The 20,080-nt window shown below is 38.7% G+C and overlaps 1 protein-coding gene across 1 annotated transcript in view; it reads left to right on the top strand.

Moving 5' to 3' along the window:
• Positions 1 to 6,070: 6,070 nt before the first annotated feature.
• The window catches only part of LOC144598579 (sorting nexin-9-like), a 40,937-nt gene continuing 26,927 nt past the window's right edge, over positions 6,071 to 20,080 (top strand). The window contains exons 1-6 of the mRNA XM_078408763.1: positions 6,071 to 6,082; positions 7,591 to 7,674; positions 9,262 to 9,336; positions 11,881 to 11,964; positions 13,382 to 13,421; positions 16,204 to 16,291. Coding sequence (XP_078264889.1) covers positions 6,071 to 6,082; positions 7,591 to 7,674; positions 9,262 to 9,336; positions 11,881 to 11,964; positions 13,382 to 13,421; positions 16,204 to 16,291 — 383 coding nt within the window. The remainder of the gene's footprint in view (positions 6,083 to 7,590; positions 7,675 to 9,261; positions 9,337 to 11,880; positions 11,965 to 13,381; positions 13,422 to 16,203; positions 16,292 to 20,080) is intronic.

Below are 20,080 nucleotides of genomic sequence, written 5' to 3'. Positions count from 1 at the left end.
GAGCTTTAATGGGTATGTCCATGTACCCAGTGCCAGGGTAGGACTGCTGGGAACTTGAGAACCTAGAAACAAAGAAAAATGTTGTGAGAGAGTTTGAGGAACTGGAAAAAAAATCAAAAGCAGACCCTTAGCAGATAGTAATCTCTGGATTATTAGTGGAGCCACAAGCAAATTGGGGCAGTAGGGTTAGTGAGGTAAATGCATAAATCAAAGATTGGTGTAAAATAAGTGGGATTCAATTCATTGGCACCGGCATTAGTACTGAAGAAAGCGAGTAGTTCTGTTGGGACAGGCTGCACCCGAACTGCACTGGGACCCGAGTTTGGGTGAATTGAATAACAAGGCTGGTAAAAGAGCTTTAACCTAAATTGGGGGGAGGGCAGGGACCTGCTGAAAACTACTGTAAATAGAAAAGATAGAAAGTAGACACAAAGTGATGGAGTAACCCAGTGAATCAGGCAACATCTCTGAGAATATGGTTAGGTGACGTTTCATGGTAGGAGGGGTCCTGACCCAAAACATCACCCATCCATTTTCTCCAGAGATGCTGCCTGGCCCACTGAGTTACTCCAGCTTTGTCTTTTATTGTACAATTGCATCTGCAGTTCCTTGCATCTAAGGTAGAAAGCAGTGCAGGAAAGTGATTAGGGTAGAAATAATCAAATTGTGGCAGGAAGGTACAGAGTGTAGAACAAGACTGCATTAACAAGTAGGTTCCTGGTAAGAAAAATATAGTAATAAGCCCATGGAACAAAAGAAATGCCAGGATGCCTAAAAATGTTCGCAAGAGAAATAAGATGATTTATCTGAATGCACAAAGCATTTGTAACAAGGTTGACATTAACAAAGGAAACAGATTTGATATAATTGCCATTAGGAGGAAATGGATAACAAGAGCTGGAGCTTGAATATCCCAGGATTTTCAATATTTAGGAAGGACCGGCAACAGTAAAAATGAGATAAAATGGCATTGTTAATAAGATGAAATCAGTAAAATAATGAGAAATGATATTAGCTCAAAGTCATGATGTAGAATTGGTCTGGTGAGCTAAGAAGAACTCGGGGCAGAAAAGCTTGGTGAAAGTTAAAAATTTAGTTGATTGGGTCAAACAGGAAATTAGAGATGCATGGAACAAAGGTACAACAGTTATAGGTGATTAATCTACTACAAAGCATGAATTCTTGGAGCGTTAGTGGGATACTTTCATCCGATTAATACATTGAAAAGCCAACCAAAGAACGGACTAGATCCTAGATTTGATATTGTGCAATGAGATGGAAATAGTTAATAAATTATTGTGCAGTGTTCTTTAGGAAGAGTGCCCCTAAATAAGATAATAGTGCTTCTATGGTCCTCAATCTAAACTAAGGAAGCTACAAAGGTATGAGGAGTGTTTGGCTGCGATAGATTGGAGATCTTCATTGAAAGACATGATTGACTGCATTTCCATCTCATGCAAAAAAGTGATGTAAATATGGCTGAACAAAAGCTAAGGATTGTATTAGATCCAAAGATTAGTCATAGAAAGTTGTAAGAAATAGGAAAAAGTTTGAAGATTTTGGAATAAAATTAATAAAAAATGACTCGATTAGATTAAGAGAAGTAAAACAGATTTTGTACTTGTAAGGAACATAAAAACATAAGTGTATAGTAATTTTTTCTAACAATGTAAACAAAATATTAGCCAAGATACATCTATGTCCTACTACTAGTCAGTAGTATGATACATTATAATGGGAGAACAAAGTAGAGGCAAAGCAATTATACAAATAACTCCAGAAGGACAAATAACTCCAGAAATATAAGAGAACCAAAAGTCTAATAAAGAGGTGAATGGAAATTGCTATCATAAAAAAATATTGCTAGTGAACTTAATTATACTGAAAGCCAATAACCCCCCTGGGCCTGATAATTTACCAGAGTACCAGAAGAGGTAACCATGGAAATGTGATAAATCCACTGGAGTTTTTTTTAAAGAAATTAATTAGACAATGATAAGAAAGCACCAGTGCATTCGGTATATTTGGATTTTTTTTAGACTTTTGATAAATTCCCACAGAAAAGGTGTGGAAAACCTAAAACGTGTAGATATGGGGATAACTTGCAATCTTTGAAAAGTGGTTGACAACAGGGAATAGAGTAATAATGAATGGTCTTCAGAATGGTATGTATCTTCCACTTTACTAAAGTAAAGTCTAAAGTGGCATGTGGTGCCTCGTGGGGTAACAAATGAATTAGTGCTTGAGCCCCAGATATTCACAACAGATATTAAAGGTTTGGATGAGGGAGCTAACTGTAATATTTGTGTCAAAAATACACTGCTGGAGGAACTCAACAGGTTGAGCAGTATCTACGGAGGGAAAACAATTGTCAAAATTTCTGTTTGACTCCCTGCATCAGGACAATCCCAGAAACGGAAAGATTGTGAATATTTTTTAATAGTATTTTGTGTTATCAGAACACTTCTCAGAATGTGGAAATATTTTTTTCACTCGGAGTGAACCCATCTGTGGTGTAGAGGCCAAGCTGAATGAGTTTAGTTTATTGTCACGTGTACCGAATGAAAAGCTTTTGTTAAGTGCTAACCAGTCAGCGGAAAGACAATACATGATTACAATCGAGCCATTTACAGTGTATAGGTACATGATAAAGGGAATAAAGTATAGTGGAAGATAAAATCAGTAAAGTCCTATCAAAGATAGTCCAAGAGTCTCCAATGAGGTATTAGTAGTTCAGAACTGCTCTCTAGTTGCGGTAGGATGGTTCAGTTGCCTGATAATAGCTGGAAAGAAACTCCCTGAATCTGGAGCGGCAAGTAGTGTAGGAAAATAACTGCAGATGCTGGTACAAATCGAAGGTATCGCAAAATGCTGGAGTAACTCAGCTGGTCAGGCAGCATCTAGGAGAGAGGGAATGGGTTCACAAAATGCTGGAGTAACTAAACACCCATTCCCTCTCTCCTAGATGCTGCCTGACCGGCTGAGTTACTCCAGCATTTTGTGATACCCTGAATCTGGAGGTGTGCGTTTTCACACTTCTATACCTTTTGCCTGATGAAGAAGATAGATTGATTTTTAGATAGAAAAGGCACTAAGGGGGTGGAGAGAGAGTGCACGAAAATATGGTACTGAAGTAAAGGTCATCGGTGATTGTATGGACTAGTGGTACAGGCACAATGGGCCGAATGGCCTACACCTGCAATTCATGTTTGTAGAATCTTTGTGCCTATGAATGATTAGCTTTGTGTGTATAATGTAAACCTTTGTTTGCATGCTCTCCAAATAGATATACCATACATTATACATGCATACACAACTGATGCATTTACTAAAGTCACTGATATCACATGAAACACTGTTACCCTTTTTAACTAAGCTATGTATAGTTTCTGCTCTCAATGTTCTTCATTACTCCAAATATCATTTCTACACCATCTTCTTACCCACGACGTTCTTGTGTTCAAAATTTCTCCACTCAATCCTGTCGTAACTTTTACGTGATTAAAAAAACTTGAGAATTGCTCCACCTCTCCTGTCTCCTTTACGTATTTAAAATTCCGCATATGGAACATACAAAATCATGATTTGTTCTCCATTTCAATGATATGTAATGCACTATGAGCTTTCCATATGTATCAAAAAGTTATATCTTGGAAATGATATGGTAAACTATTGGCCTGCTTTGAGATCAATCTCTTTACTTTAAATATGCTTGCTGGCCTTGGATAATGGATAGTAAAAATTTAAGTTGTATCCTTTTAGTACAAGATATATTAGGCAGATAAATTGTGACCATAACCGTGTACATGTTTAGTTTGCAACAAATTGATGTTAAATTTAGGACATCTATTTTCTGTTTAAAGGTCCTATGCTGTTGATGTCTTAGGTGAGGAAAAAACATGTCTGATTGTTCTGTGGCAGATACTTAGGGAGGTAGATTCAAGATTCTTAAGGGAAAGAACATATTGAACTATAACGAAATGATTACTCTGAATAGACCCAGAATAACAGCTTAGAAGAGGAACTGTAAATTCATTTTAAAGTTCTTTCCAAAGGGTGCGAGGGTGCTGAATATGCTGCACATGGAGGAAGTGGAGGTAGGTTGTGTGGAACATTTGATGGAGAATTGGCTCAATACTTGTGAGCAAGATTTTTTTCAAATCGTTATCATCTCTTTTAGATTGAGGTGGTGAGGAAAGCAAAAGCATGAGATGATTCAAAATGCAGACAAGAAATGTAATCACACATCAAACTAACATTCCCATCAAGGCAAGAGTGCATTTGCTACAAAAAAAGATTAAAAGGTATTTTAGTTAATTGTAATGTGCCAACAAGTATTGACCTGATTTTTCCTCAAAAACTAGAGTTTTTAGAAATTCAGTACAAGAGTTCGGACATCATGTTACAGTTGTACGAGATGTTGGTAAGGTCACATGTGGGATCCTATGTACAGTTCTGGTCACCTTGCTATAGGAAGGATATTATTAAATTGGGATGGGTGCAAAAAGATTTATACGTTATTGTTGGGATTAGAGGGGTTGAGTTTATAAAGAGACGCTGAACAGCCTGGGCTTTTTATTCCACAGAACACAGGAGCCGTAGTGATGACCGCATGGAGGTTTATAAAATCACGAGAGCTTTGGACAAAGTTGGTCATCACAGCCTTTCCCCCCAGAGTAGGGGAATCTAAAGTGGGCAGAGGTTTAAGATGAGAGGGGAACGATTTAAAAGGGGCCAGAAGGGGGTTTTTTTCACAGAGGGTAATGTGTATTTGGACAGGCTGCCAGAGGGACATGTAGAATTGAGTGCAATTACATTTAAAAGATACTTGGACGAGTCCATGCATCGGTCACAGTTTAAGGATAAGGGGGAAGTCTTTTAGGACCGAGATGAGAAAGTTTTTTTTCACACAGAGAGTGGTGAATCTGTGGAATTCTCTGCCACAGAAGGTAGTTGAGGCGTTGAGGCCAGTTCATTGGCTATATTTAAGAGGGAGTTAGATGTGGCCCTTGTGGCTAAAGGGATCAGGGGGTATGGAGAGAAGGCAGGTACGGGATACTGAGTTGGATGATCAGCCATGATCATATTGAATGGCGGTGCAGGCTCGAAGGGCCGAATGGCCTACTCCTGCACCTATTTTCTATGTTTCTATGAAAGGCAATGGAGGGATATGGGCCAGGCGCAGATACGTAGGACTGGCATTAGCGTGGCAAGTCCGTTAACAAAATATTGGCACTTGCTATTTAGCGTTAAAGAGGACAGATACAATTAATCTTCTTGAAAGAGGAAATGCTGGAAACGATCAAAAGATCAGGCAAGTCGAAACATCGCCTATCCATGTTCTCCAGAGATGCTGCCTGACCCGCTGAGTTAATCCAGCACTTTGCATCTTTTTTTTTAACGCAGATCAGGTGACACCTGTGGAGAGAGAAACCGATAACATTTCAGGCCATTGATCTTCCATCAGATGTAAAACACCGTCTTTATTCCTGATTTCCCGCGCCTGCAGTATTTTGCTGAATCACAGTAATGAATTGGACAATTATCCGCCTTTCTAGTTTGTACTCTGAACGATCAATTGTAAGTTGCGAACATTTAAGATTTTTTAAACCTTTTTTTTCCCTCTAAATTATTCTACTCTCGCATTATTTTTTTGCCAAAATATACGTAACATTTTAATGTTGACTGTTGAATCAGTTCAAAGTAAGATTTCGCCACCCTCGAAGATCAGTCCAGTCGGTCTGCATCCGATAAATCGAAGATAGACAGCAAAGTGCTGGTGTAACTCTGCGGGTCAGGCAACATCTCTGGAGAAAAGACATTGGTGACGTTTCGGCTCGGAACCCTTCTTCAGTCTGAAGGTCCTATAAAACAATACTGTTTGCTATCCAGCAGGGGATGGTAGATCCCGTTATTGGCATCAACTCTGCATTTGACAAAAGAGATGAGAAAGTTCGCCGAAAAGGAATGACGTGCCGCTGCCGGATGAGCCACTGAGCGCTGAATCACTTTTCTCCGCTGTCTTTAAAGATCATTGTTCAAAATTACACTTTCGGCGTACCTGGAAAGCATGTCCTCGAAGGTAGGCGCCAGTCTGTTGGGACACATCAGCTTTTTGTCACTTGGGAAACTTATTTTCATTGTGCTAAGTTGGTTATGGAAAATATTCAGTATAATCCAGAACAAAATTGAACAAACGAGTTCTTAACTTTGAGTAGAACCCAAGATTCTTATTAATCTTATTAATGAACAGAAAAACGAAGAGGAACGCAGCGGGCCAGGCAGTATCTGTGGAGGGAAATGGACAGGTCACTCTTCTTCGAACTCCAGGAGTAGGAATATTTCAGGCCACTGGCCTTTCAAAAGAATTATGACTGAAGTGAACTGGTCAGATGTGAGGAAGTTGTCCGACAACTTTATTGGGCGTTACTTTCTGTTATAGATAATGACATGTAATGGTTTAGAACATTGTCTTTATTGGCCGTTAAGTGTTGGTGAAAAGAATCCCCTTGTGTTAGAGATGAACAAATTTGACGAAATTGAACTATCGCGCTTGCTTGACCTCTATGTCAACTGTCCCCGTTTCTTGAACAAGAACAGTGAAGTTCCTCAGAGCACCAACATCTTTTATTTTCTTACTGTTTAAAACAAATACTTCATCTTATTAATTTTTCTTCCAAAGAAAAGGTGATTATATCGAAAGTGTTGTGAGGATTTTTTTTTAAAGCACAGTAAGTGATTAGGTTCGGTAATGGACTGCCAAGGTTAGTAGTGGAAGGAGATTCAAAAGGACATGGGTGACCTAACATCAAACACTTCAAAAAGCTTGTAGAATGTCAAGAAGATTGAAACTAAAGATCTTTTCTATGGTCTAGCTAATGGCATTGTTTTAATATTTCAGTCTGGTAACATTTGAATCTACCGAGGCCAATTTATGCACAAAATATATTGCATACATATAACACTGGAATGGGTAATAATGCAACATATTTTATAATTTGCGGCAATTTTTCAGTTTGAGCAAATTATCTGATGTAGAAGCAAGGAACTGCAGGTGCTGTTTTTTTCCCCCAAAAGACACAAAGTGCAGGTGTAACTTAGCAGGTCAGACAGCATGTTTGAAGAACATGGACAGGTGATGGTTCAGGTTAGGACTCTTCTTCAGGCTGATGTGTTTGTCTACTAACAGTAATGGCACTCAAATCTAAAAAGAGCATATGGGAAATAGTTCTAGTTCTGATGAGATGCTGATGACCCAACATGTTGACTTTCTCCTTCCACATTATGCCCAACTTGTTAAGTTTTCCAGTCTTTTCTGTTTTTGTTTCAGATTTCCAGCATTGCCAGTATATATCCTGCTTCTCCATCTGTAAATATGTTCATAACATTTGCTTGCTGCCAATTTCTCACTCGTCCTCCTGAATCTATGCCCAAATAAAATCAATATTTTTATCCAATAGCCTTCCACAGGAAAATAAAACAGAATTAACAACCATTTTGGCATTTCTATTTTCATACTAAACCAAAGTAAAATTATGGGAAGTTTAGGGAACCATATTCTTTGTACATAACTCAAGTTTCTTTATTTAGGCTAAAGTTCGGTACTACTTCAAACGTCGCAAAGAAGGTGAACTGACTGTAACACCAGGAGAGATTATTACAGTTACCTACCAGGTAAAGAATCTTCAGCAATCGTACAGCAAAATAGTGTGCATGAGAAAATTATCATGCATTGTTTAGTAATACCCATAGAACATAGAAACATAGAAAATAGGTGCAGGAGTAGGCCATTCGGCCCTTTGAGCCATTCAATATGATCATGGCTGATCTTCCAAAATCAGTACCCCATTCCTGCTTTTTCCCCATATCCCTTGATTCCGTTAGCCCTAAAAGCTAAATCTAACTCTATATCTAACTCTCTCTAGAACAGTGCAGCACAGGACAGTCCCTTTGGCCTACAAAGTCTGTGCCGAAGATGATGCCAAGACCAACCCTTATCTGCCTGCATATAATCCAACCATTTTGTGAATATCAAGATATTTTAAATCTGCAGTTTTCATTTTTCTTCAAAATGTATATGGACAACCAGGGCTATAACAGTGCTCTCTTCTAGAATTAAGACCAAGTATGGTCTGTGGTATTGTGTCTCAAACAAGAATTAAGACCAAGTATGGTCTGTGGTATCGTGTCTCAAACAAGACAAAAACGACTTTCCATTCAAGGATCATAAGCCTCTGTGTACAAGCTGAAGCAGTGTGTTACCAGGAGGCGACAGACTATTGTTGACTATGATCACACATCAGCCACACGTTCAAGGATTGGAACCCCTTCAAGTTATTGCAATGCGTGTCCAGCCAATTGTGACTTACAATAGGAAAACCAACAATGCAAGTACATCTGAATGGAAGATGGGATGACTATTTCATTGCTAGTCTGCCTGATCATAACAGGGAGCAAACTGACTAGCTTTGCCCATGTCCACCATTGCATTCTCATAACTCTTCAGCTGCCAAGCTGGTCACCAAAGTTACAGACTGCCTCTTACTGAAGTTTAATCCCATCTGCATTGTTGAGGTGTGATATTCCGTCTACGGAGCCATGCATCCTTTGAAACCTTTTGTGCTCTTGCAGTTTTTATATTTAAGATGAATGATATTTCCTGAAATATGCTCATTTGTCTCAGTAAAAATGACAAAAAAGTAAGGCCACTTTTTCCAAATGGTCTTCAACAGCAGCATAACAACACACTTCCTAAACATCCAATAGAGACAGAAGTTAGTTTTAATGTACTCAGCACCTAATATGGCCATTCGGGAATTTTACTAATTGGAATTGACATTTTAAACGTTTTGCTGAGTGGAGTTAAAAATGCAACTCAAAACATTTCTAGAAATAAATTTTCAAAAAGGTGATGCCAACCAAACCGAATCCCTAGTTTATGCATCCAGCAATTGTTTTTTGGTGCTATCAGACATACATGGAGTATCTTAAATAAAACTATTGCTTCCTTGCGCAGTTCCAAGATGAAATGTTACAATTTAAAACCAGTTAGAAACCAAAAACTGATCAAAATGTTGCTGAATCTCTACTTCTATATCTATAATACCAGGAATAGAATCTAGTTCAAAAACTATTTCTTGAATCACTTTCCATGTTATTCAACTGTAGTTTTCATTTTGAAGGTGATGTTTCTTTGAAACAATGTTCTTTAAAATGTTTTCACAAGACTCATCTACTCAGCAGATGCATTTGTTTCTTCAGGACAAAGACAATAGTTGGTTTGAAGGGATCAATTCTAATGGTGAGCAAGGACTGTTTCCTGGAAAATATGTGGAGGTAAGATGCAAGACAGGTTTGCCCCAATTTATTATAAATTATACATTGATGTAAAATTTCACACAAACCTCCAATGCATTGAATTGCTTCTAATTTGCCTTACTATCTGAACTCTCTGATCTGAATGAAACATTTTTGTTGTTTCTGGTTTGTTCCACTTTTGTAGAACACCAGCGAATAGTGAAAATAAAATCACCTGTACACATGGTGGTTATTTGTTTCATTATTAGGTAAGTTCTTGAAAACAAGCGAGGAGATTTCTGAAGAGAGTTTCAGCAAAAGCAACTCAGAAAATGTATTGGAGTTTTATCAAATTAATCGGATGGTTTCCCTTTATTGTTTTACAACCATCACTAAAAATAATCTGTAGAATGACATAACTTTTATAACCTCACAAAAGATTATATAAAGGCAGGAACTGAGACTATGCTGGCCATTTCCGTAGAGCTATGTGGCTAAGCCTAGTATTTTAGTGAGTAAACTTAGTAGTTTCTCTAATTGTTTTGTCTATCGCCTATAATAATTTCAACTCTTTTTGTTTGTCTCTGTTGGACTCCCACATACCTTCTGTTACCAATAAATGACTTCAATCATTTTCCTTGTCCCAGGTGCCCTCAAACCTGCCTCTCTACCAACTTCTTTTTCTAATTTTGTACCACCAACTTTATACCTTTCTGCAGAAGGCATCTCTATCCCATATCCTCTGGTGTGCTCCACTCAGGATCACACCAAAGTACTTACAACATATGCCGCATAAGTGGTGCCCAGGCAAACTGGATGGGTGTTTTGAACATTGGGAAAGTGCACAAGGAGCTGAGAACTAGTGATACTTAGTCTAACATTGGTGATGGCTTGGTCGATGATCAGAAGACAATTTGTCAATCAGATTGAAGGATAGAAATAATGAGGCATGGAACAGGTAAAGTTGAATATTGCAAAGATTCTGGCCAAGGAAGGAAGAGAAAGCTTTCATAAATACAGGATGCAAGAAAAGGTTTAATTGTTTCATTCACAAAAAGGGGCAAATAAAAATAATTATGAGTATCATATCATATCATATATATACAGCCGGAAACAGGCCTTTTCGGCCCTCCAAGTCCGTGCCGCCCAGTGATCCCTGTACATTAACACTATCCTACACCCACTAGGGACAATTTTTACATTTACCCAGCCAATTAACCTACATACCTGTACGTCTTTGGAGTGTGGGAGGAAACCGAAGATCTCGGAGAAAACCCACGCAGGTCACGGGGAGAACGTACAAACTCCTTACAGTGCAGCACCCGTAGTCAGGATCGAACCTGAGTCTCCGGCGCTGCATTCGCTGTAAAACAGCAACTCTACCGCTGCGCCACCGTGCCGTATGGATATCATTTTATTTTATCTGTCTAATCTGGTTTGCTAAAATGACTGATTAAAGGGACAAAATTCCTTGGATTAGTGGAAGTTCTGGGATCTGATTGTTAATAGTTGCCCTACATCATTTCCGCAATAGTACATTCCCATAAAAGCAAAATGTATTACAGCAGATACAGGAAATCTGGTATCAGAGAAAATGCTGGAGATACCTAGCAGCTCAAGCAACATCTGTGGAAATAAAAAGAACGTTAACATTTCAGATTAATGACCTTTCAGCAAAACTGAAAATTAGAAATTAAGCAGGTTTAAAAGTTGCAGATTTTTCTTCCTCTTGCAGGAAGAGTAAGAGGTGAGTCAGTGATAGGCTAAATACTTCAATATCTCCTACAGACCTTCACTTTTAGTTCTCTCTGCCTTTGCCCCCTATTGTGTAGCTTCTGATTTGTTCCATTATAAGTCAAGCTGACAGGTCATGAAGACAGAGAGTGATGGAAATTCACAGCAGGTCAGGCAACATCAAGATATAAAGCCATTGATCTGAAAACATCAATCTTGCTCTCCCCACAGTTGCTGATTGACCAGCTGAGTATTTCCAATGTTTTTGTTTTTCATTATACGTTCCTTCAGTTTCCTGTTGGTTTTCCACCCAATGGAGACCAGTGGCCGAGCTCCATCCTGTTTGGATTCCCAACATTTGCACTGAGAATTTTGCTTTTGGATCCATAACCAATACATTCAATAGGGATTGCGGTACTGTGAGGAAGCAAGTCAAGGAGAATTTTTTTTTCCATACTTGTTTGTGGTTTACTTCAAGTTTCTATATAAACTATGATTCAGTCTTTTTTTTCCATTTAAAATATGAATTTTTAAATTGTCAATAGCTTTGAAAAATGTTTGTGAATGTTGATGAAATATGATTGATTACAATTGGCAAGCACAGAAAAATCCACACTGTTAACTATAGCTTCAGCAGTAGTCTTGTACATAAAAACCATTTAGTCCATACTGGTTGCAATAACTTTTTGCAACAAATCACAAACTACTTATAGTTATGAGACCACCATTATCAATTTTGCATGCCCTTCATTTGGAAAAGAGTGATGATCAAAATGGATTACTTTATTAGTAATATTATAGCATTATTTTAATATTATTAATATTCATTATCTAAACTTCATTCTATAGTTGATGATGGACACTGTATCACATCCTGAGATTGAAGAAACGTGTGACGTTGACTCAAATTATGAAGAACTAGATGCAGTTGAGGTATGTTAAAGTGCGCAATGACAATCAAGAGGATTCTGCTTCAGTACTGTAACACTTGTAGGGTTTCATGCACAGTGGGATCTCGACTTCATTCTTGGGTACAAAGAAATCTTTTGCTGAATTCAACAAGATAAATATAAACCTCATACATAAACCTATGCATTAATAGAATGGATCAGGTGCGAATCTGTGGAATTCTCTGCCACAGAAGGCAGTGGAGGCCAATTCAGTGGATGTTTTCAAGAGAGGGTTAGATTTAACTCTTGGGGCTAAAGGAATCAAGGGATATGGGGAAAAAGCAGGAACGGGGTACTGATTTTAGATTTATCAGCAATGATCATATTGAATGGTGGTGCTGGCTCGAAGGGCCAAATGGCCTACTCCTGCACCTATTTTTCTATGTTTCTAAGTGACTGCAGTATTATTTTGAACTGCTTCTGAATACTTTATGCATGAAGGCTTGCTTATGACTTCAACTAAACCTGTTATAGCCCCAGTTTCCATTGATTCACTTTAATGGTTCACTTAGAAAATGCCATGAACCCCTCTGGTGCTCATTCACGCTAAGTCAAGGAAACAAACCATGCCGCCTAATGTTCATCTAGAAAGAGGCCAGGTGTATGAACGGAAAATGTGGGTTTGAAAGTGAAGAACAGCAGAATAAATACTGTAGCAGTGTTAGAAATATTATCATATCAGAAAATATATTGAAATATCTATATAAGGACCTGAACATATTATTTATGGGCTATTTTGTTTCTGTCCAACAAACACCTCTACTCCCTACCTCCTGCCTGCATACAACTTGCACAAATTATGTTTCCTTGACTATTTGTTTCTGTAATTAATTTGTAGTCATGGTTGCACAGAGACCATTGCTCTTGATCAGAGCCATAAAGTCTTAAGGAATAAGAGTAGAATTAGGCCGTGCGGCTCATGAAGTCTACTCTGCCATTCAATCATGGCTGATCTATCTCTCCCTGCTAACCCCATAAATGCCCTTGATGCAAAGTATGTATCTTTTTATTTAAATGCATGAGGAGATCCCATTCTATCTCTCTCAACAATAATCCATTTAAATCTACATTTCCAACTAATGTACAGGAATCCTCAAAGGCCAGAAACAAAACAAATCAAAACTAAATTTTAGGATAATCTCATGCTTCTGCCTTTGAAAATTCACTCCTGCAAGTGAAAATTCTTTAAAATTAATAGAATAAATGTGGCCTTTACAAGTACAAATTTATATTCATTCCTAGAACTGTTTTAGTATAAATTTTATGCATAATCATTCTGAATAGTGTAATTCACCAGGTATTTCTTTGACCTCTGCTTAGTTGGTGATTAACTACAGACTATGTTTTTCCTACTTGATAATGGCTGTGAACAAGTTTTCTCATAATTCCTCTTTTAATAGCTCAGATCAAAGAAATCTAGCAGTTATTCAGACACTTCTGGTATGTATCTTAATTCTTATATCAATGAGTTTCTTTTAATGCCTTTTGATTTCTTCACTATTGTTGTTGGCTGCTGTTTAGTTTAAGGCTGCAGATACAAAGTCTGGGAGATGTTATGTTTAGGAATCTATGTACGCAGTGCTTAGGAATAACATGAGTAATTTTGTGTAACTTGTACCATCTGAATACTTTGCAAAGTATTCCGCAATTGTGGGCTTTTTTTTTCAATTTTTGATTGAAAATGTTTCTATGAAGCATCTTGTGGTGATTTCCCATAGTTCTACAACAGCAAATTACATTACATGAATTTGAATAAGATTGTTTTATTTTACCAACCAGCCAGCCTTCAAAAGTGGGGAAGGAGCAGTAAATGGCAAAGTGCCTCCTGGACTATTTTTCATCTTCACGCTCCAGATGTTCAAGAAAGTTAGCAATATGGTGTGGAGATTTCCAGAAAAAAATGAAAATGTACAGTAGGAAACAATTTAATCACTTGATGGCCTGTTACAGTACCAAACTGAAGTCACTACTTCATACACAGTTGATAATTTCATCCTCTATGGCATTCCAAGGACAATGAGTACATATGATACAGAATCAGGATTAGGCCACTTGGCACCTTCCAATCTCGACTTTCAGAAAGCCTTCGACAAGATCCCACATAGGAGATTAGTGGGCAAAATTAGAGCACATGGTATTGGGGGTAGGGTACTGACATGGATAGAAAATTGGTTGACAGACAGAAAGCAAAGAGTGGGGATAAATGGGTCCCTTTCGGAATGGCAGGCAGTGACCAGTGGGGTACCGCAAGGTTCGGTGCTGGGACCCCAGCTATTTACGATATACATTAATGACTTAGATGAAGGGATTAAAAGTACCATTAGCAAATTTGCAGATGATACTAAGCTGGGGGGTAGTGTGAATTGTGTGGAAGATGCAATAAGGCTGCAGGGTGACTTGGACAGGTTGTGTGAGTGGGCGGATACATGGCAGATGCAGTTTAATGTAGATAAGTGTGAGGTTATTCACTTTGGAAGTAAGAATAGAAAGGCAGATTATTATCTGAATGGTGTCAAGTTAGGAAGAGGGGATGTTCAACGAGATCTGGGTGTCCTAGTGCATCAGTCACTGAAAGGAAGCATGCAGGTACAGCAGGCAGTGAAGAAAGCCAATGGAATGTTGGCCTTCATAACAAGAGGAGTTGAGTATAGGAGCAAAGAGGCCTTCTACAGTTGTACCGGGCCCTGGTGAGACCGCACCTGGAGTTTTGGTCTCCAAATTTGAGGAAGGATATTCTTGCTATTGAGGGCGTGCAGCGTAGGTTCACTAGGTTAATTCCCGAAATGGCGGGACTGTCGTATGTTGAAAGGCTGGAGCGATTGGGCTTGTATACACTGGAATTTAGAAGGATGAGGGGGGATCTTATTGAAACATATAAGATAATTAGGGGATTGGACACATTAGAGGCAGGAAACATGTTCCCAATGTTGGGGGAGTCCAGAACAAGGGGCCACAGTTTAAGAATAAGGGGTAGGCCATTTAGAACGGAGATGAGGAAGAACTTTTTCAGTCAGAGAGTGGTGAAGGTGTGGAATTCTCTGCCTCAGAAGGCAGTGGAGGCCAGTTCGTTGGATGCTTTGAAGAGAGAGCTTGATAGAGCTCTTAAGGATAGCGGAGTGAGGGGGTATGGGGAGAAGGCAGGAACGGGGTACTGATTGAGAGTGATCAGCCATGATCGCATTGAATGGCGGTGCTGGCTCGAAGGGCTGAATGGCCTACTCCTGCACCTATTGTCTATTGTCTGTAATCTCTCTGCTAATCAATAAGATCTCAGCATTTTAATCACAATGCATTTCTCTGCACTAACCCAATGATTCTGCTAACAACTAAACATGTACTAGTCTGTTTTAAATATAATCAACAACCCTTTTTGACAGAGAACTTCAAAGATTCACTACTCTGTGGGTGAGGAAATATTTTCACACCCTTGTCCAGAATTGCTGACCTTTGTTTTAAAACTGCGATGCCTGGTTCCAGATGAGGATAATATAATTCCTGCATTTTCCCTCTACTCCCTATCATAATTTTACATATTTCAGTAACATATTCTTTCTTCTAAGTAACATATTCTTTCTTCTAAATTCAAGTGAGCATAGTCCCAGTCTACTTAAACTCCAGCACAATCCACAAAATCAATCTGGTTATCCTTCATTGTACACCCTTTACCCGAGGTTTACCCTTCTGTTAGTTTGGAGACCACACAGTATTCCAGGTGCAATCTTACATGGGCCCATTGTAATTGTACCAAGATATTTCTACTCTTGTACTCAAATCCTCTTGCTATACAGCCCAAGATATGGTTGCCTACCAAATTGATAACTGTGATGGATCTTAGTTTTCAATTATTTGTCTAGGCAACATCAAGATCCCCCTGAACATTAATGCTTTTCAATCTGTCATAATTAAAAAAATACTCCACTTTTTTATTTTCCCTACAATTTTAGTAGGGAACTACCCCACATGTTCTCATCTTATATTCCATTTTGCTAGTCCTGTCCCATTAACTTAGTCTTTCCATATCCCCATGAAGTCCTTCTGCATCCTCTTCATAGCCCACATTGCCACTTATTTTTTAATTATCAGCACACTACAATTAAATACTGGTTGCAATATAGCATTGCCTGAGTCTTTCCAGCCTTCAGAAGATAATGTCTTGGAACAGCAATACATAAAGTTTGAATTTATCATTGTGCTTGTGAACGCATTTGCCATTCTCACACAGAATCGATTGACCAAGATTATGACACGATTATCCCTGGACCAGAGGACAAGCGAGGCAGTAATGAACAATCTCCTAAAAGAGCAAACAGGTAACAGTTTACCTCTTCTAACCTCATCTACTGTATTCAGTGCTTCCAATGTGGCCTCCTTGACATTGGTGAGACCAAGCTTAGGCTAGGCAACAATTTTGCTGAACACTTGCGCTCGGTCCACCAAGGATTCTTAGATCTCCCAGTTGCGAACCATTTTAATTTCCCTTCCCATACCCATACTGATCTTCCTGCCCTGGGCTTCGTCCATTGCCAGAGCGAAGCCACACCCACATTGGAGGAATAGCATCTTGTATTCTTCTTAGGGAGCTTACAAACCAATGGTATGAATATTGAATTTCTTAATTTTAAGTACATCCAATTGAAGTAAATCTCTCTTTCCTGTCCATACACCGATGCGCATCCATTTCTTCCACTATCCTCTTATCACTCTCCCCCCGTCCCAGCAACCCCTTCTTCCGATAGCCATTCCTCTGGCTTTGCATTTCTCGCCTTATATGACACACCTTTGTCTCCTTTTCATCTCTTGCCTTTGCCCACCTATCTGCCAATCAAACCCCTATATCCACTATCACTTGCCAAGCTTTGTCCTGCCCCCACCACTTTTCCTGCTTTCTCCCCCCTCATACAATAATTCCGAAGAAGAGTTGAAACATCGCCTGCCCATTCCCTCCAGATAGACACAGGATGTTGGAGTTCTCCGGTCTAAACCAGCATCTGCAGTTCCTTCCTTCATATTCCCTTCAGATGCTGCCTGACTTGCAGAGTTCCTCCAGCACTGTGTTTTGCAGAAGTAAAGGTTTACATTCAGTAGCTTAAAGCAATTATGGCAAAATCAATTGTATGAACAGCTTTAGCATTCCAAATAATGCTTGTTACATTTTTACGATTCAGTTGCATTGAAGTTTTAAAAAATGACCCCATAAAAAGAGAATCTCATTTTTAAAAAAAAGGAATGTCACTTTTTTTTAAAGAATGTCACACAGTTTGGATAAGATCAAATTGTCATGATTTGTCAAGCAGCTTAAAATTTAATGTTAAACTTAAAGTAATCATTGAGCTAATACTAATGAATTCCCCTTTGACTGTGGGACATACTGGTCTTTGTATTTCGAGTTACTCTATATCACTTACCAAGGAAAAGAACAATGTAATCTTGAAATACCACAGGATGGAATGATTGTGTCACAAGAATATGCATAATTTATTGTTAGTGGAAAAGGGATAGTTTCTTATGTTGATAGTACATTACAAATTGCTTGCTGAAGTTTGTTACACTTGGGCTTCTGCATTTATATGAATGTTATCTGCGAATATTTTGATTTTTCAAATTTGCAATCCAACTAACACTTCACTTCTTTTCTGTATCTCAGTCTTGGCAACATCTAGTCCAGATTGTACACCGTGATAAGTAACTCATTGCCATTTAATGCCAAGGATCTTTAAACTTTCAAACTCAATTTAGCAATGAAACATACCAGTTGCTTTGGAATCTGACCATAGTAATGTTACTACATAGTAGCGCATCCATTTAATTGACTATAAACAGAAACTTTTCTGTTAATTTTCTGTCAATATATTTGTTTACATGTGTTTGAGAGCAAATCCTGGCAGAACAAATTTTTGGATACCATTATTCAGATGGTACAAGTTACACAAATTTTTGGTGTTTTAAAATTGAAAATATATTTGCATATGTTACAATTGGCAATGAATACATAACTCGATTCATGATTTTCTCAAACTTGGATAAACTTGGGCAAACCTGATTGAATAATATTCACATCGGTAGGCAATTTCGATACCTTGCCAATGGGACTACTATTGTGTCTGTGGCGATTTTCAAGTTACTTACAGTCACAGCATATTTCATGGACTCCTTAACTGATAGCTGCTGGGATCCAACATGGCTCTTCTTTAAAAGGATTTGTTTTCACTTTGCATGTTGCGGTGTGACTTCAACATTTTATTCAATTAGCAGCAGCTGCCTGGCACATGATTTGCCAAAAGTGGTAAGTCTACTCTGGAATAGAAAAGCTGCTACCACTTGACAGGTCAGGCAACATCTGTGGGAACAGAAATGAAATTAAAGTTGTTGTTTAAGAACCTTCATCAAAGCCATTTTCTGGTCAATTCTGTTTCTCCTTCCACAGATGCTGGATATTTAAAGCATTTCAAGTTTTAATTTCATATTTCAAGTCGATGTAGTCTGTTTGACTTTCAACTTTAATTTTGACTTGCCAGTTTTTGGTGAAGCTGATACAGCTGCAGAGACCCGGAGCCAATCCTGACCTCTGGGTGCTATCTGTGCAGAACTTCTCCCTGTGACTGCATGGGTTTCGTCCCACATCTCAATGATGTGCATGTTTGCAGGTTAATTGGCCTCTGTAAATTGCCTCTCGTTGGTAGGGAGTGGAAAGGTGGGATGGCATGCAGCAAGTGTGGCTGGGCGATCGATAGTCGGCATAGACTCGATATGTCGAAGGACCTGTTTCCATGCTGTATCGCTAAACTAAACTAAAAAACCTAAACAAAGCTAAAAAAAGAAAAAATAAATAAAATAAACTAAGCTAAAAAAGAGAGAAATTAAACTTAACTAACAAAAAAAAGAAAAAAACTAAACCAAATCAAACCATGCTGGGACCACTTTGCTCTGGACATTTTTACAGGCTTGGTCCACACACACACATATATGTGGGCAGGTGATCGATGGTCAGCAAAGACTCAGTAGGCCGAAATACCTGTTACCATGCTGTATCACTTAACTAAACAAAACTAAAAAACATAAGCAAACAAAATATATATATTAGCACAAAACGATAAAACACAAAATCAATACCCCTAAGTCTATGTAGTTCCAAGCTTATTTGGATGTTGTAGTGTTTAATAGTCTGATGGCTCTAGGGATGAAGCTGTTCTTGAACCTGGACATTACAGTTTTCAGGCTCCTATATCTTCTTCCCGATGGCTGGTGTTACTAGGGTGGTGTGGGTCTCTGATGATGCTGGCTGCGTTTTTCAGGCAGCGAGTCCTATGAATCCCTTCGATGGTGGGGAGGTCAGTACCCATGATGGATTGGGCAGTGTTCACCACTCTTTGCAGTCTTCTTCGCTCCTAGGCATTCAAATTGACAAACCAGGCCTGCGTGTTCTCTTCCAAATGATGCACTCTATTTACTAAAAAGGTATTTTGCCATTCCTTTATCTAAATCCTGAAACTCCCTACTTAACAGTATTGTGAGAACAACATCAGCAGAAGGACAGTGACCCTACAAGACGACAACTTCATTGTCACCCTTGCCCTGTAATGAATAAAAACAATGTGTCAGGAATCATTATGGTATATACTCCTACAAAGTAAGAAAGAACTTGCCTTTTGGGTTGACATAGGTTCATCTTTGACAGTTCTCGATCTTGCTTCCCTGATCAACATCATGATATTAATTCATGTAGGGACAGGCTCTTTACCTTAATCTGGAAAAGGCCTCCATATCGTCCTAGAAGGTTCCTGGAGCACTTTCATTTAAAAATATTGCAGCCACATCAATTGTATAATGCACACAGATTGATACTGCTGTTGTGTAGGCGGTGGCCTGCAAGAGAGTGCACAATTTATCGAGACTGAAGAAGGGTCCCAACCCAAAACGTCACCTATCCATGTCCTAGAGTGATGCTGCCTGACCCGCTGAGTTACTTCAGCACTTTGTGTTCCGCACAAGATTCCAACATCTACAGTTCCTTGTGTCTATACAGTTTATCAATGCCTGTCATGCAAACATTAATTTGTTTACAACAAAAAAATATTGAATCGCTCAAAAATATAGCAGAA

The sequence above is a fragment of the Rhinoraja longicauda genome, chromosome 12, assembly GCF_053455715.1.
Source record: "Rhinoraja longicauda isolate Sanriku21f chromosome 12, sRhiLon1.1, whole genome shotgun sequence".
Lineage (NCBI taxonomy): Eukaryota > Metazoa > Chordata > Chondrichthyes > Rajiformes > Arhynchobatidae > Rhinoraja > Rhinoraja longicauda.
Note: the sequence above shows the minus strand (reverse complement) of the source record. Positions and strands in the feature narration are given on the sequence as shown.